The 18,432-nt window shown below is 40.3% G+C and overlaps 1 protein-coding gene across 1 annotated transcript in view; it reads left to right on the plus strand.

Annotated features, from left to right (window-relative positions):
• EFCAB6 (EF-hand calcium binding domain 6) overlaps positions 1-18,432 on the plus strand; it is a 110,023-nt gene that overhangs the window by 10,726 nt on the left and 80,865 nt on the right. The window contains 3 exon segments of the mRNA XM_080391614.1: positions 4,663-4,807; positions 6,125-6,262; positions 7,285-7,844. Coding sequence (XP_080247740.1) covers positions 4,663-4,807; positions 6,125-6,262; positions 7,285-7,844 — 843 coding nt within the window.

Here is an 18,432-nt window from a genome sequence, read left to right on the forward strand (position 1 = left end):
GGGCTGAACTTGCCTCTCTTTATGAGACCAGTTATTTGTTGTATTTGTTGGAAGTGAGCCTTCCTGCCTTTGTAGTCATTCTTACTTGTTCAATAAAGTGTGGGTAATCTAGGAAGAGATTTTGAGCATTTCAAATGCCAGGGTAAAACTTTAAATTTAGTTTTGACTATAGAAGTCCTTCCATTGTTTCTAGCCAAATGTAATAATATGTTACTCCTGAAGGTCACTGTCTTGGGAAAAGCAGGTTTAAAGAAAAGATGAAAAAAACCCCACAACTGATCAAGAAAGAAAAGTAACAGCAAATTGTAGGAAAATGGCCACAATGTGTAGGATACACAGTGCTGCCTCCTAAGAAAAGAACAGCCTGGGAAGGTGGGCCAAATGCTGAAGGGAGGTGTGCCTGGGAATATAAATGGTGGCGCATGAAAGGGCTCTTTTCTGCTGACTCAGTGAGTGTTCAAGGTAGTAAGGCAGCAATGTTGTTGGGGTATTTATGCACTTCTTTATGTGCTGTGAGTAACAAGAACCAGAACTTTCATACCGTAACAGAAGCCCAGACTCTTCCATGCATCTGGCCAGCTGATGCCCTGGCTTTATGCTTCTGCCCTAGTGCAGCAGAGACCTATTCAATAGAAGGCAGCTTGTCTTCTAAGCATGCAAATCTGCCTTCTTTTTCTTTATAGACTGCAAATTCACTGATGTGGCTGCTAGGACTCCAAAAATAGGGACAGGATTTGTTTCCCAGTAATACTTGCAAAAGGACATGGTACTATAGAAAGGAGCCTCAACTTCAATGACACTGCATTCTTGAATGTTAAAAAAAAAAAAATTTGTTCAAGACAAGGTTGCAACCTGCAACAGTTTTTTTTTTAAATGACAATGAAAGGACTCTTCTGAAGTGAGTCAACCCCTCCAAATAGTAGTCTCCTTAAGAAAGGAATCCAGCAAGTATGAAAAAGAAAGAAATTCAGTTTGGTGGAGTGCAAAGATGGCTCTGTATTGCATGTGCACATCCATTTTGTATGGAGGTTTTTTACTCGTAGCTGGCTGGTGGGAGTGGGAATATTATGTTAGCTAAGTTCAGACCCCAACTGTTTCTCTTTAAAGATTACTGAAGTACTGGGATTGATTCACATTTACAATAAGGCTACTCATGTAAAGCAGAATGTAAAGAGGACTGAAAATTGATTTATTTTGTTTACTGATTGCACAAATTTCAAGGTCTCTGAAAATTGTTAATGGCTTGTAAAGGGCTATCAATATGAACAAGCATCAGGCCCATGTATCTTCCTTACTCCCCCTACTCTTATCTCCCCTCCCCCATTAATTTTTGATTTTATGTTTATGAGGATCTGAAAATAGTCTAATTCTTTTCTATCTGATTTGGGCCTATCTTTACCAGCTGGTAAATAGGAAATGTTCACTGTAGGAAGCCAATACTCTGCAGAGTGTAAACAGATGGAATCAATATAAAGTGACAAGTTAGACTGTGCTACTGAGAATACAGAGCCAAAACTAAGAGCATAACAGTCATGATACTTATTTTGTTCCAATTCATTTGGTACTGAATAGCACTTCATATATGCACAGCTGTGTCCTTCCGTTTTTTACTTTCTTTCTTCTGGTTTGATGATGACAATTTCAAAGAAAAACTTTAATTAAAGATTTTACACAGAATGGCCCAAAGTAGAATATAGGGAAAATGAGCACTGATGTGTTTATAGCAAGAGAAGAATATTTTTCAGGCATTTATTTTCTTTCTTTCTTTTTTTAACAAAACAAACAAAATCTGATGTATGTATCTCTCTGTGTGTAATATGCTAGATTGATAGATCTTTGCAGATTGCAATCTTTCATTTGGTCATGAGGTATATAACCATAGCTCTAAAAGCTTCCCCATCATCCTCTTTCTTCCCCTGGTACCTTTTACAGCAGGGTACCACGAATGGCAGGAAATCTAAGTGTACATCTCTGTATGGGTGTGCTGGCTGATGGGAAGGGGACAGTCAAGCAGAAAGACTGCTGCAGACTGCTGTCAGACTGTCTTGAGACAGACTGGAAGCCAAGTGGCTGAGGGTCTTCCTTTTCCTGCCCTGGCCAGCTTGCTGCACGTGCACCTCCTCCACTCTTGAGAAGGGTGTTTTGGAGACTGTGGATCTGATGCAGTCCCTTCAGGGATGGTTAGTGGGGTGGTAAGCTTCCAAGCTGTCCTGTGTTGCAGGGTTTGCCTTGAAAGCACATCTGAGCTCTAGTCCTTTTGCCAGAGAGAGTGCCAGGTGTTACAGCACGTGTTTTTCTTTACTAATTTATGCATTTTTGACACATTTTTCACAAAAATTGAAGAAGGCAGCATGTTTTACCACTCTGTCCTCAACTTATTCCTTGCAGCATATTTCTTAATGCTGCCATTAAAATTTTGTTATTTTGCTTTCTTGGCAAATAATAACCCCAGATTTCCCATATGTTGTTTATTAGGGTGACTGTATGGCTTTAATGAGGGGCAGCAACCACAAATTTGAACACAGATTTTGCTTCTGATCCTCATGTCAAGGGCAAGAAGCTTTTGTTTCCTGCAGAAGTAACACTGGATCTCTCCCAGTCTCCTCCATGCATATCTCACTGGATAGGCAAGCCATTGTATCACAGCTGTGCAGAACTTCTCTGCCTCCCTATCCAGCCATCCAGCTGCCATCTCTTGAAAGCACAATTCTTGTCCTGACTGTAATGGTTGGGGCCTGTTTGTTTCAGGGATTCCCTATAACCTCCTTCAGACTCATTCAGCATCAGAAAGGAGGTATATATTGTTGTAGGCAGAATTCAGGAGTTTGAGGTGGGTAATGGGAATGCGTGAAAGCCACTTTCCAGATCTCCTTTGCACCATTGCCAAATACCCTGGGCCACCAAGCAAGCTCCATAAAGACTGGGAGAGGGAAGCAATGCATGGCGCAGGTGGTACCTTAGAAGCCCAGATCCATGGGATGCACAGTTGCAGAGGAAAATGCCTCGATGTACAGTAACTGGCAATACTTGTGTGGGTAGCAAAATGAACTTCAGTGATTCGTAGCAGGAAATCATCTCACAGTGAGCTGCAGTCTGCATAAGGGAGTGTCTGGAAATTCCTCCTGTTGCGATGCCTGTAGAGGATGTGTTTTCAATGGATATCCTTTGTGCTTCTGAAGTATAAGAAAATATTTAAAATATTCGTTGTCTTCCTTCTTCCCAAGGGAACCCCAAGTGCTTTACATGCATAAATGCTGCTGAAATGCAGTCACTGCTGGGGTGGGGAGCAGCAGCCAGCTGGCATGTGTCAGTGACAACAAAGCACGTTATGCCAAAGACACAATGGCAAGGCCCTGTGGTTGCTCAAAGTTCTGTGATATCACTAATACTCCAGAGAACAAACAGGAACATTGCTTCTAGTGTCTCTGCTGAAAGATTCTGATAGCATAAACTGGTTGGTATGTAGCTTATCTAACCTGTAAGGACAAATGGTCGTATCAAGCTGGCAGAAAAATGTACCACTGGTGCCAGACACCACAGTATCCAAACATGTGCTTCACTCATTAAATAATACATTTCAGTTAAATCTGGTTATAGGGAGAAATTAATAAAGATTGCTGTTTTTCTTTCTCCATGAAAAGCTTGGAGTTGTGGTGGAAATGTTTTGGCAGTTGTGGCAAGGAAGAAAAATCCTTGCCTACTCTGGTGAATTCTAATCCTTTCTTTGAATCTGAATTTCCATTGATTTAGATCCATCACTATAGGAAAAGACTTTTTTAACAAACAAAAACTGTTTTTTCTTCTTCATGTCTTTAGCTACATAAAAAGCTTTATCTTCTTCCACCCTTTTTTGCCAGGAAGAGTTGCCAAGGACCAGTCATAGCTACTTACTTAGGGCAACCTTTGCTTACATCAGTGGATGGTTATAGCCACAAATAGGCTATTCACTCTGCATAATTGCTCCATCGTGGGAGTACCAGACCTGGAATCTCAACTCTTTTGATGAAAACAAACAAGATATGAAATCCTGGCTCCATTCAGTTTGTATGCTTACTTTAAGGTCCAAGTTGCTGAGATTTTTGACAGACTTGGAGAAGACGGTTGCAATTGCTAGAATGTTAATATATTTGTCAGTTTGTCCCAAGTATACATTTTCTTTCAGCACCTAAATTTTCTTGGTCTTTTAAAATTTTTTTAAGTGAAGAAAAAAAAGAGAATGCTTTGGTATATGTAGAACAAATAATTCACTGATATTCTGGACTTCATTGATACTTATTAAATGTATACCTGCCTTGATCTTTGATATTTGGTTTCCAGCAAATCTTAGGTTTCAGTTATTGAAGAAAGATCATCTTCTTCCTTCTGTTCAAAATATATGAATCACATCTGAAATACATTGCTTTGTCTAAAAGAGTTTTGAAGTTTACTAGTGCCATTTGAAGAGGAAATTGCCTTAGACATTGAGTAAATTCCAAATACTCATTTCTTGTGGAATGTTATTGTAACATTTTCTACTGTGCCAGGGAAGTTTGTCCTGTATTATCAAAATAGGTATAAAATGACATTTTGTATTATATGTTAGCCAAGATTTCCAGTGCTTGCATTTGTGTCAGTTGTGTCATTATTGGTTTCTTGTTCATTGAGATCATTGAATTCATTGTAACTTGCAGATTGCAAAGGAAGTGAAAAACATTGTTGGGTGCTGCAGACTTTTTGACTACAGCCACACAGGATGGATAAAGAGGCACACACTATGGCAAATTCTGGAGATCACCTGTTTTAGGATGAAGGACTTGGAATTCAAAAAGTGAGTAAAGAGACAGCCATGATTTTTCTGTGCAAGTAATAATAACAATTGGGCCTTTGTGGTCTTCTGAATGACAGTGGCTGGAGGCAGCTTGCAGCAGGCTAATTTGCCAGTTTATCTTCCGTATGCAAGTTGTGGCCTTCAGCCTTTCTCTGAATAAATGGATGCAATAGTATGCAAGGATAAATATGTTGGTAATTCATTCTAAAGGGATGAGTCCTGCATGAGAATTCATCCTATTCAGCTTGATTGTCAGGATGGGGGTTAAGATACTAAAGGGGCAATGTGAGACTCTACTTGCTTGCTGTCTCAGAGCATGATGTTGGGGATGGATGTCCTTGGCCTCAGACCCAGGACAGTGTTGAGGAGTCTACATGGAGATGCTAGTGTCCACTCCACAATGAAAGCTGAACAGAAGAGACAGTGAGAACCCCAGAGGCTCCTTCAGAGGAAGAAGAAGTGAAAGGATTTCCTTACTCCGTTTGTAAGAGGTGTTAGGATAGCCTGTTCCATTTCTTTGGCTGACATAGGATATACATAAGTCTTTCTGAAATATTGTTCAGAAGAACCAATATATTGAGAGAACAAAGTGTGTGTGCAGGACATACCTATGGGAGCCAGGACCTCCTCCTTTTCACAGCCAATTTGAAATTGTTGGCTTCTGAATAAGAAAGCAGCTCCCCACTCCTGCTGAGATCAGTGAGTGGAGAAAGCTGAGAGCTATTGCCTCTCACTGGATAAAAGACCTTGATAACCAGCTGACCACTGAAATATTGCTTTTGAAGAAGATAACAGCTCTCATCAACTCTGTTTCATGCTTTTGCTGAATTCCTGCAAGTGGTTTGGATATGGCTGGTTTTTTACCCATGGGGTAGAGGAATGCTGTTATTTGAAATAAAATGGTACCATGGTACATCTTCACATCCTGTGCAGCTTGAGGTGGTGAACACGGAGTTGTTGTATCATGGATACTATGGTCTGCTTCTTCTCCCTTTAGCATGGTTTTCATGTGAAGTGATACAGTGAAATGAAAACTCAGAGGCTGCCTCCCAAGTAGGGTGAAGCCAGAAAGCAAGGAGTGGCTTGATTCAGTGACCCAGTCACCTAGGTCTGGTTCACCAGGAACCTCAGAAGAAACGCTTAACCTTTTGGGGCTGTAGTTTGCACAGCTACATAAGGGAATAATAGTTGCTTACCTCAGAGGTACGATGTGAGCCTTGATTAATGTTTGTGTAGCATTTAGAAACTAGATTGCTCTGCTCTTTGATGGCATAGCAATGGCTAAATATTAATATTGTGACTCCATATTTGCTTCAGATATGATGGTTCCAGTGTCCCTACTAGTTTCTACTGGCAGAAGTTGCTCTCTCAGAGCATGGGTTTGGGGATGGGAAGCAGCGAGAGCTTTGACTGCATTAGGGGTTACAGGAAGAAGGATGGTCCAAGCATGATGGGGTAGGAGAGCAGATATCCAAGGAGTGTGTTCAATACTACCTTAGTATCTTTGCTGATGGGTTGCTGTGAAATTGTACTTATAAGGCAATATGATGGAAATGTTGAAAGAGATCAAGTGATGACTTGCCTGTGAATTGATGCCAATGACATGCAGGATCAGCTACAAACTGCCTTAAACTGACATGAATCCATTAGCCACAAAGGATAGTCCAAGGGTGATCAAAAGAGACTTCAGGGCCTTGGGATGGTTGGTAAGGGAATCTGGAGCACAGGTTATTTTTGCCTTTCTCCTTCCATTTGCAGGCAGTGACACTGGGAGAAACAGATACACCTTGTCTATCAATACATAGCTCCATGGCTGGTGTCACTGCCACAGTTTTGGTATTTTTGGTAACAGGATGGACTACGTGGCACCAGGCTTGTGGTTGTCAGATGGGATTCACCTTTCTCAAAGAGGGAAGGCTGTCTTTGCTTATGAGCTAGCAGGGCTCATTGATAGAGCTTTAAGCTAGACTTGAAGAGGGAGTGGGATAATATCAGGCTTGCCTGTGACAAGCTGTGGGATGGCATGCCAAGTTTAGAGAGATGGGGTGCTAGTGAAGGCCCTCAACCTGTTGGTCTGAGTCATGCTGGCTGCACTGGAGCATACTTGAGGTCTTACGGAGATGAGCCAGGGACTCCTGAGGTAACAGGAGCCAACAGAGAAACACCAGTGAAACACCTCAAAGGAATTAAAGGGTGTTCCTCTAAGAAGGTGACATGGCTGACAGCCCAGCTAAAGTGCCTCTACACCAATACACACAGCATGAGCAACAAACAGGAAGAGTTGGAAGCTGTCAAGCTGCTAGAAAGCTACAACCTAGTTGCTGTTACTGAAATTTGGTGGGACGAATCCCATGACTGGAGTGTGGCTATTGATGGCTACAGGTTGTTCAGATGGGACAAGCGAGGAAGGAGGGACAGAAGGTATTGCCTTCTATGTCACAAAATGGATAGTGCGTAAAGCTGTCTCTGAAGAACAGCCATGAGCATGTTGAAAGCTTATGGGTAAGAATTAGAGACCAAGACCACAAAGGGAAACTTGCAATTGATGTCTACTACAGGCTGCCTGATCATGGGGATCCCATTGATGAAGCCTTCTTACTCCAGCTACAGGAGTGGTCGCACTCGCAGGCTCTCATCCTGCTGGGGGACTTCAACTACCCTGATATCTGTTGGAAAAGTAGCACAGCAAGCTGTAGGCAATCCAGGAGACTCCTGCAACGCATTGAGGATAACTTCTTAAGCCAGGTAATAGACAGCCCTACCAGAGGGGATGTGATACTGGACCAGATGGTCACCAACGCAAGTGAGCTAATCAGTTATTCCAAGATTAGAGGCAGCCTGGGCTGCAGTGGTCATGTACTGGTGGAGTTGGCAGTCCTGGAGAATATGGGTCAAGCAAAGAGTAAAGTCAGGACTCAGAATTTTAGGAAAGCAAACTTCCAGTTCTTCAAGGAGTTAGTCAATAGCCCTCCCCACCCGATCCCCCTACCCCCACCCCGGAAACTGTCTTCAGGGACAAGGGAGAAGAACAAAGCTGGTAGATCTTTAAGGATGTTTTCCATAGAGCCCAAGAGCTCTCTATGCCCAGGTTAAGGAATCAGGAAAGGAAGGCAAGAGACTGGCATGGTTCAATTGAGACCTGCTGGTCAAACTAAAGGGCAAGAAATGCACAGGCAGTGAAAGCAGGCCAGGTATCCTGGGAAGAGTATAGGGATGCAGCCCAGTTGTGTAGGGATGGGGTCAGGAAGGCCAAGGTGTGGCTAGAGCTGAACTTGGCAAGCGACACAAAGCATAGTAAGAAGGGCTTCTACAGGTATGTCAGCCAGAAAAGGAAGGTCAACGAAAGTGTACCCCCCTTATGAGCAAAAATGGAAAACTGGTAACAATGGACAAGGAGAAGGCCATGGTATTCAACAGCTTTTTTGCCTCAGTCTTCACTGGCAATCTCTCTGCCCACACCTCTCAAGTGGATGGACTGCAGGATGGGGACTGGGGGAGAAAAGTCCCTCCCACTATAAAAGAAGATCAGGTTTGTGACCACCTGAGGAACCTGAATATACATAAATCTATGGGACCTGACAAGATGCATCCCAGAGTCCTGAGGGAATTGGCTGCTGTAGTTGCCAGGCCACTCTCAATGATATTTGAAAAGTCATGGCAATCAGGTGAAGTCCCTAGTGACTGGACAAAGAGAAACATCGCACCCATTTTTAAAAAAGATAGAAAGGAGGACCCTGGGAACAACTGACCTGTCAGCCTCATCGCTGTGCCTGGGAAGATCCTGGAACAGATCCTCTTAGAAACTATGCTAAGGCATATGGAGGACGAAGAAATTATTTAAGACAGCCAGCATGGCTTCACAAAAGGCAAGTCCTACCTGACCAAACTAGTGGCTGTCTATGATGGAGTGACTACATCAGTGGACAAGGTAAGAGATATGGATATCATCTATTTGGACTTCTGTAAGGCCTTTGACGTGGTCCCCCACAACATCCTTCTCTATAAATTGGAGAAATATGGTTTTGATGGGTGGACTGTTTGGTGCCTGAGGAATTGGTGGATGGTTGCATCCAGAGGTAATGGTCAATGACTCAATGTCCAGGTGGGAGACAAGACCACAAGTGGTGTCCCTCAGGGGTCTATATTGGAACCAGTACCGTTTAATATCTTTATCAATGACATAGACAGTGAGATTGAATGCACCCTCAGCAAGTTTGCAGGTGACACCAAGATGAGTGGTGTGGTTGACACACCTGAGGGACAGGGTTCCACCCAGAAGGACCTGGACAGGCTTGAGAAGTGGGGCCATGTGAACCTCATGAAGTTCAACAAGGCCAAGTGCAAGGTCCTGCACCTGGGTCAGGGCAACTCCCAGTATCAATACAGGCTGGGAGGTGAAGGGATTGAAAGCAGCTCTGCGGAGATGGACTTGCGGGTGCTGGTGGATGAAAAGCTGGACCTGAGCTGTTGCATGCCCAGAAGGCCAGCTGTATCCTGGTCTGCATCAAAAGAAGCATGTCCAGCAGGTCAAGAGGGGTGATTCAGTGCCTCTAGTCTGTGCTGGTGAGACCCCACGTGGAGTGCTGCATCCAGCTCTGGAGCCCTAAGCACAAGGAAGACATAGATCTGTTGGAGCAGGTCCAGAGGAGGGCCACAAAAATCAGAGGGGTGGAACACCTCTCCTATGAAGACAGACTGAGAGAGTTGGGGTTGTTCAGCCTGGAGAAGAGAAGGCTTCAGGGAGACCTTATTGTGGCTTTTCAATGCTGAAAGGGAGCTTATAAGAAAGATGGGGACAGACTTTTTAAAAAGGCCTGTTGCAATAGGACAAGGGGTAGCGGTTTTAAACTAGAAGAGGACAGATTTAGATTAGATAAAAGGAAGAATTTTTTTACAGTGAGGGTTGCCCAGGTTGGTAGATTGGAACAGGTTGCCCAGAGAGGTGGTAGATGACCCATCTCTGGAAGCATTCAAGGTCAGGTTGGACGGATCTCTGAGCAACCTGCTCTAGTTGAAGATGTCCCTGCTCATTGCAGGTGGGTTGAACTAGGTGACCTTTAAAGGTCCCTTCCAACCCAAACCATCCTATGATCCTACATGCTCTGTTTCCAAAGAATGTTCAGTGTATTATGATTTTGAATGACTTCTGTGGATTTTGGTGTCTATGAAATCCATCAGGAAATACCACTACAGGTACTATTTGCTGGATGGGGACCTAAAAGAAAATGAAGCAAACCAGGATGGTACTTTATTGCTTGACGATTTTTGTTTAGATTTTTTATTTGGATACTTTTTTCATTGTGAGAAACTTCCAAAATAATTTTTGTCAGTTCATATTGCCTGGCTACACTATTTCACTTTGTGTATTTTTTCTGGTTGGGATACTTTCCAGAATTAGATATCAACAAAACCAATTAAATAATTTGGTACAGGCAATTATAGAACAGAAGCAATATTCTTCTAAAGCAGGCAATCAAAAAGCCAAAATGATGCTTTATTTGACAATAAACCTTGTGTTTGGCATTGCAATCTGAAAGGTAATAAATCTATAAAAATGTTACTACATCTCTTAAATGCTGAATAATAAAAAAGAACACAAATTTTCATGTTGGGGGCTTAAAGCTCTAAAATGATAAAGTTTTATCGGAAAAAAATCTGAAGCTTAACGAATAAAAACAATGGTACCAAGTCACCTCTGTATGATACAACAGAATATCAGAAATAATACAGAGATAAAACGTGACATTTATTTTATTTTCTTACTGATGAAATATCACACAAACCACTTTTGAAGAAGCTTATTAAATTGGAGATTGTTTAAATATACCCAAATTATACCTCCATTTCTTATTATGGATGAACCTTAAAGCAACTGAAAGTTTATTCTCTTCTCAAACTACAAGTTGCAAGATAATGAATCTTAATAATGTGTTTAAGGAAGGATAGTAATGCCCTAGTCAAAGGACTAAAATGTTTGGGTTTTTTTGAAAGTGTGGGTCAAAATCACTTCTGTGCCTGGTAATTTTGCACTGATCCAATTAAACCTCAAGGACAACATAGAACAGAGAGTGTACTCTGCTTTTCTGTCTGCGCATTCATTATTATACACAACCTATATGTCTTGTAATCATCATGCCCTAAAAGAACATTGCCCAAGTGAGTTATTTAAGTCATGTTGACTGGGTTTATTTTGTCTGTGTCATAGGTGGTTGGGGAGGCATGGGCAACCCAAGAAATTTGAACCTAAATGCCCTCTGCTGTTTCAAGTGTATCCATGTCTCCCTCTAAATTCCTGACAAATTGGGCAAGCACAATACTTTTTTTTTTTTTTTTTTTTTTTGCATGTTGGGAACCTTATTGGGTCATTCAACTGTTCCAAAAATCTACATTGCTGACAGTAGCAGTAATGGCTGAGAAACTGGAAAAATCCAAAGGAAACAGTAAAAAATCTAACCAAAATGGGTCTCCCACAGAGTATTTAGGTTCTCCAAATCGCCATCCAGGAAATCCCTTGACAAAAATCAATAAACCCTGGGCTTCCAAGCTGGTTTTTTTTTAGCATGTTGAGGGCAATTAAGCAGGCAGGAGAAGTAAATGTTAACATCCTTTTCAGACTGTTTAGATGTATCTATCCACCTTTCTTCCCACTCAGCTCCCCTCCTCAGCCAAAAGATTGGAGCATCATATTCCAAACCCCTCAACCTAAAATCTTGGTTTCATTAGAAAGAAATTTTCTTCTATTTTGGAGATTCCTGGTGAGGTTTCTGTGTATCTAAAGAGCCTCTGCTTCAAAGCTGTGGTTGTTCTAGGGCATTGGACGCTCATCTAGCTGCTAGGCCACGTTTCTTTGATATGATTGTCTATCACATTTCTATGGACAGTGTATCTTTCATAGCATGGACCTGTGGCTGTAACGTTTAGAGAAAATGCATCTTACCTGATTAGGGCCTGAGCTCTTACTGTCCTTCAGGTTTCTAGTTCTGAATTACAGTATAATATAATCCACTTAAAATACTTCTTTCTGCATTGATCGAGGAGAAAAATCCCAAACCAGTACTGTTCTTTGGACCAAGTTCTGCTGCTACTGTTCTTTCTGCTGTCCCTTCACAGTGTGGTCTGAATTGATTCCTGCTGTTGGACTCTGCAGCTGTTTCTGATTCAAGCCAGAGCCTGCTGAATATTTGCCTTGGATTGATTAACAAATATTTTTCCCCATAATCCTGTTATAGTTGTTCTAGGACACAGTGTCGAGTCTCTCAATTAACTTTAATGGACTTTGGAACAGTCCTGTAATTATTAAGAGGGTTTTTTCTGTCGAGATCTTGATATAAGGCGCTGCCCATACATATCTTTTGGGCTGGGGACACTTACAATGTAGTCAGGGGAAAATACTCATTTTCAGAGATGTGTTTTGGATCCACAAACTCTGCCAGAGAGCCCTGTTTGTGCTCATAGCATTTCTTTCAGATAGGTCAGCCCAACTCCAGAGAGAAAGAGCAGTTGTATTACCTTGCCAAAAGGATATTAATTTTTTTCTGAAAAAAACCCAGGAGTCTAACAGTTCTGAAACCCAGTCTCTGCTAGGAAGTAATAAACCAATTTTTGGATGGACCTCCCATCTAAACGTTTCCTTGATTATGTGAAAAATATAACTCTTCTTAAGACCTGATGCCAGGACTTCAGCTTTTAGGCTTTCACAGTTGGGCAGCCTTGATCCATCTGGTCAGGAAAGCTATTCAGGTATTGCATCAGGGCTACATTCTCCAGTTTTGTGGGGAAACCCACCCACGAATATATATATCTACACCTATTTCGTTAACATCCCAATGATATCCAAAATCTTTTGCAGCCAGGTAATACAAACCTTCAATATTAGATAAATGACTGAAAACAGAAACAAAAACCATCTGACTTCATCCTATATGTGATAACTGGATTTAATTTAAAAATCAGAGAAAGAAAAGGGATATGGCAGTGATTTTTAAATATTGAACTTAAAAGCTTTTTCTTAAAAGTCACATGCTCAAGACAAAGCTGTCCCTAGGCACCTTTAATGTACTTATGTGGCAGTTATGCAGCAAATAAAGTTATTTTCTTTGGCAGTAGTTTCAGAGAAAATCTTCGCGTAAAGAATAATTTCTTTTCCTTGAACAATGGGATGGGTTCATAAAAAGTATAACGGGTACATTTGTTTGTTTTTCAGTTTTAACAATTAGGAGGTATTTGTATGTGTGTAAAAATAGAAAGTAGGAAAATAATGAATAGTTATAATTAGCATATTTTGATACTTAGGAAAACAGAAGCCATTTCTATGCTTATTAAATGTGCATTGTCAGCTTCAATTTTTTGAAAATAGCTTACTAAAAAAATAATTTCAGATGAAATGTTGCTTAAGGAATATATACTGAAATTAAACGTAAACTCAGACTTTAAAATGTGTAGAACAATATTTAGCTTTCTCGTGCTTAGAATCATAGGATGGTTTGGGTTGGAAGGGACCTTTAAAGGTCACCTAGTTCAACCCACCTGCAATAAGCAGGGACACCTTCAACTAGAGCAGGCTGCTCAGACACCCGTCCAACCTGGCCTTGAATGCTTCCAGAGATGGGTCATCTACCACCTCTCTGGGCAACCTGTTCCAATGACCAACCTGGGCAACCCTCACTGTAAAAAAATTCTTCCTTTTATCTAATCTAAATCTGTCCTCTTCTAGTTTAAAACTGCTACCCCTTGTCCTATTGCAACAGGCCTTATTAAAAAGTCTGTCCCCATCTTTCTTATAGGATCCACAAGATCTTATAAGCTTGTTAGTGTAACAGTCTTATCACACTAGCCCTTTAGATTTTAAGCAAAACTTGTGCAAAGGTCTCCCATTGTGGGTCTGGGTAGTCCAGCTGTATTCACGGCACTGATTCAAGGATATTATGGCTGAACAGGGCTGGATGCTTCAGCCTATCAGAGCTAAAACTACTGGTAAAGTTAATGTAGTTGGGATCCATGTGCTCTGAAAGACTGTGTGTTCGCAAGAACACGGCTTTAGAGAGGGTTTGAACCAGTGTCGCTTGAATGTAACAAACACTGTTTTCAACTGGTTTCAACTCAATCCTTCCATCTTGGGTGTGGAGAGGAAACAGTGGTCAAATATAAACAGGTGTTGAACATAAGCAGGTACTGGAATTTTTTTTTCAAGTGATAACCTATGAATTGGTTTAGGTTATATAAATAAATAATTAGGAACGTCATAGAAATAAATAGAGAAATAATTTATTGACAGGAAGGGCAAGGCAATCCAAAGGCTAACTTAAAATACCCGAGGCCTGTTGCCCTTTCCAGTAATTGAAAAAATATTAACATATCCAGAGAGCAAGCAGATGAGGAACATAAGTTAGGATTTCTGAATCACCCTGTGGTAGTACTTGTTTTACTCCTTCCCATATACAGAGAAGGATGGAAGAGATCGCTGTCATTATTTAAAGCTAGTCTTTGGGAATACATTCCTTGCTAAATAAATTTATGAAAGCAAACTAACTAATCATTGTAATGATTGGGACCAATAATTTATTTTGTAAGGCATATTAACATAGATCAATCAAGACTGACGCTACATAATTTGTGTTCTCTTCATATGCCCAGATGAGGGCAATAGAAAGTCTCCTATTGATTTTTATCATGAAATAATATGTCTGCTGCAAAGACCAACTCAATTGCCGTTCATTACACATCCAGATTGTATCTTGCCCCTTCTGTAAGGATGTGGTTAGTGGTGATCCTCGCCTATTCATGGGGATCCTGTGTAAGAAGCTGGAGGGTAAAGAACAGAGGGCAAAGTGCAATTTTGAACCTGTAATCATTTCTGTATTTCTGTTTGTTTATTAAATGGGATTGACTTCCCAGCCTTGATATATGCAGATGCATAATAAGCCATTTGGTTCAAACCAGCAGAAATTGCCTGAAAGTAACAGTAGAAAGTTCCTAGGGGAAGGAATGCAACTGTTTTCATGTGACAGAGAGCAGAGTACCCCATGGGTTGCTGAGAACTGTCACAAATGTAGGATAATGACTGAAGAGTGTTCCTTACTATAGTAAGGCCATGGTAATTTGTGTATGTATCTGGTTTTTGTTGTAGGTTGGGGGTTTTTGGCAGATCAAAAACTAAGCTGTTAACAGGGCAGAATTTCACACACTACTAAAATGTGCCAAAGTATTCTTCCTGATGCTGAGGTTTACTATTAACCTGATCTTTCTCATGGCATTTTCATAAAATAGAATTGTCAATCCCCAAATAATCCAATCACACAAATGTCTTTTAGTATTCCTTTTAGAATGTTTGTGTGAGAAGTTTGTTCAAAGTGGAACTGAATCGATCCATTTTATATGTTTCTACTGCATTTCACATATGTCAGAGTTCTGTCTGTATATTCATTCTCTATTTCCATATGTACAACTCACAGCTAACATAATCTTAATCCCTTTAAAATTTCCTTTAAAACAAATTCACAGATAATCCTCACCCTCTAGTAAGGCATAAAGAGAAGACTCTAGGGGAAATAGGATGTGGGGGAATTGCTGGGGAAAAGAAGTGAAGTCCTCCATGAATTATGCATATACCCATGGCTTGCATGCATCAGAAACAGGTGTATGGTTTATTGTGATAAGCAGGATAGCCCCATGGGTTGGGCAGGCGTATAATTCAATTGGTACAAGTGGGAAACTGAGGCGAGAGACAAGTCAATGATTTCCCAAGTTTTTAAAGTAAATTTAGTATTGTGATAGGGAATACCTGTCTTTCAGTACCCCACAAAAGTGATGGAATTATTATGATTTTAGCAGCTAATCATACCTTCACACTTTGCTGTACAACCTAAAGAGAGGAAAAGAGTCATTGTTACAGTGCAGCTCTCGTCTTGCCCTAAATGGAATTTGCCAAATATCTAACCAGGTTCTCTTCTCTTTATCACCTAAATGGTCTTATAGATGGCAAATGGAATTTCCCAGCCTCACCCCTCATGTTGATGCAATGAGTGGGTTATAAATGGTTAGTATTTGTCTTTTTTTCATAAGGTCTTGGCTTCTACTATGAGGATCTCTGAAAGTGTTAATGTCCCAGAAGTGACCGGAGAAAGTACTGAGCAGAAATAGGACTTTTATTTTCATATATTGTCAAAGTCAAAACCAGAACACAATTTCACATCACGTACTTTCATTCTCAGGATGCTGGGAAATTGTGGGGGAAAAAAACCCAAAACAAAACAAAAAACCAAAATCATGATTCAAGGGATGGTGTGGATGCTTTACAGCTTGATTTCAGCAGACAATCTGTTTAGCCTTTGAGAAAGGGAGTTTAAGAGGTAACTACATCATATGGTGTAGTATCTTCACTGGATTGACAAATTCAAATGAAAAATAAGGCAATTAATTCTTCTTTCATTAGCCCTTGAAACAAATTCATCAGGACTAACTAAATGCATTTTTGTCAGACACGCTTAAATCAAACACAAGTTTTATTGTATTTAGAGACTAATTATGAGACTAAATGCAAAGGAAGTTGAGAGAAATTTAGTTGCCTGTGATACACAAGATGTTCTAATGGTACCATTTTAGCTTTAGACTTTATGCAACAGAATTTTAATTTTCATTTTAAAAACTGTGTCTTTCTAGGTTTCATGATTAGGAAGATAAAACATGTGCATGAGTCATGGCAGTATTTTCTGATGGGGATTGGAGATAAATCCCACAGCAACTTGTGATAAACTGGTCCTGGATTCTCTAACAAACTGTTGTTCTGAAAGGTGAGAACTGCTCATTTTTTCTAAACATTCGGATGCAGTATGAGGAGGGTAAGTGTATACAGTATTAACAACTTCACTGCCAATCAGGAGAAATACCTAAAAAATAAACACTTGCAATCAAGGATTAATTTCTAAGCTGTGGAAGTTAATACCATGTAGAAGTGAGTTCTAATTGCAGAGTGGATTCCCGTTTAATCCAGAGGAAGCTGCTGCAAATTTTTTAGCCTGCTGTAAAATTCAGACAGTTTACTACAGAGTTTGAGTATGACTTATCATAAGTTATGCTGGAATGTATTTAAAAGTATCATAATATTCTTATATTATTAGAAGAGAAATGTCCTTATGTGATTATATTAAAATTCATGTTCATGTAGATGGCCAAGAAAATGGCACTGTATATAGGATTTGAATCATATTATGCAGACAACTCATATACTATAGACAATCTTGGGCAGAGGAAAGAGACCAGAGAAAAATGTAGCGGGAAGGTAGAAAAAAGCGATTCACTGCTTGTTTGTTTTTCAGAGTCTTGTACATATTGTGTTTCTAAAGATTTCATAAATTTCCTATTTCTTTAATTCACTACAAGTATGATCTAGAATAGCTGTGTTCTCTAAAAAGTGGCTCTTTTTCTCTAGGCTGTGAAACTGTTACTGTTTTAGAGATTCTAATGTGATGGATTATAAAGAATTTCTGAAGAATTTTGGCATAAGTACAGACACTGTTAAAAAAAGCACAGAACACAAAATTTCAAGTATGTGCTCAGAAAAGGAGTGGAAACTTGGGTACTTTTCCTTTTTCCGTTTATATCAATAGAAGTATTTCTGTTGGCCTTGATGGATCTGGTTTGCAATTTTGTAGAATGCTGGTAGCCTCTGATTCTCAGCAGATACAACTAGGACAGGGAGGAAAAGAAAGCCAGTTTCCTTTGGCCTGGGAAATTTACCAAGTCTGTGTGAAAACTGCCTTTAAAATCAACAGGTGACATGTTACATGGGCCAAAAAATAAAATCACTATTTCAAGCTCATAAACCCCAGATAAAGAATTTGTTACTGTAATTTGGAATCTTGTAGCACTTGGGAACCTCAGTTTTCACCCAGCATTCAATCATACTGAATTTTGCAAGTAATCTTTGTAACAAAGAACTTGCACCGTAAGGCAGTAACAAAATGGTGAACTTGGACATGTTGGGGAGGTCAAGGTGACAGTAAGACATTTTTTGTCAGCATGACAGTATTTTCAAGCATAGCAGCAACCTAACTTATTGGAGTGTTGGGAATGTCTTTGTAGGCATCAACTTAAAGAAGGATGTTTAGGAAGGATTGATGGTTAGTATTTAAGTCAGTTTGGGCAGGTCCTCTCTAAATACAAGGATCAGCATAGGAGTAGATGCAAAGTGTATCTGTTTGAAATTGCAAGAACCAAACAGTCCAAGGTGGCATGAGGGGTCATTCCTGAGTGAAAGGCGATTGCCATGGAGGACATGGGATGTGGAGACCATTAAAATGAAGGTGTTAGCTTATGTTTGCTGTCTAGGGAAGGAAGAGTCATTCATAAGAGCAGGATACAGTTGTTTTCCTCAAAGATAGAAAGAGTGTGTTCCAGTAATTCAGTTGTTGGAGGCAGTGAAGAGATTTAGCCCTGTATGTGGATGAAAAAGGTTGTGTTTGAGAGGTTAAACAGCAAAAATCTGCCAGATTTACCTGTAATGTGAGTGTGAGGACCAATGGAGAGGTGGATTTAAGATGGTGTTCAAGTTCAGATAGTGAGAAAGGCCCTTCCAGTGCATTTATAAATAATAGAAATCCGTTTGCCTATCTTGGAATTTAATTTAG

This window comes from Falco punctatus, assembly GCF_963210335.1.
Source record: "Falco punctatus genome assembly, chromosome: 6".
Classification (NCBI taxonomy): domain Eukaryota; kingdom Metazoa; phylum Chordata; class Aves; order Falconiformes; family Falconidae; genus Falco; species Falco punctatus.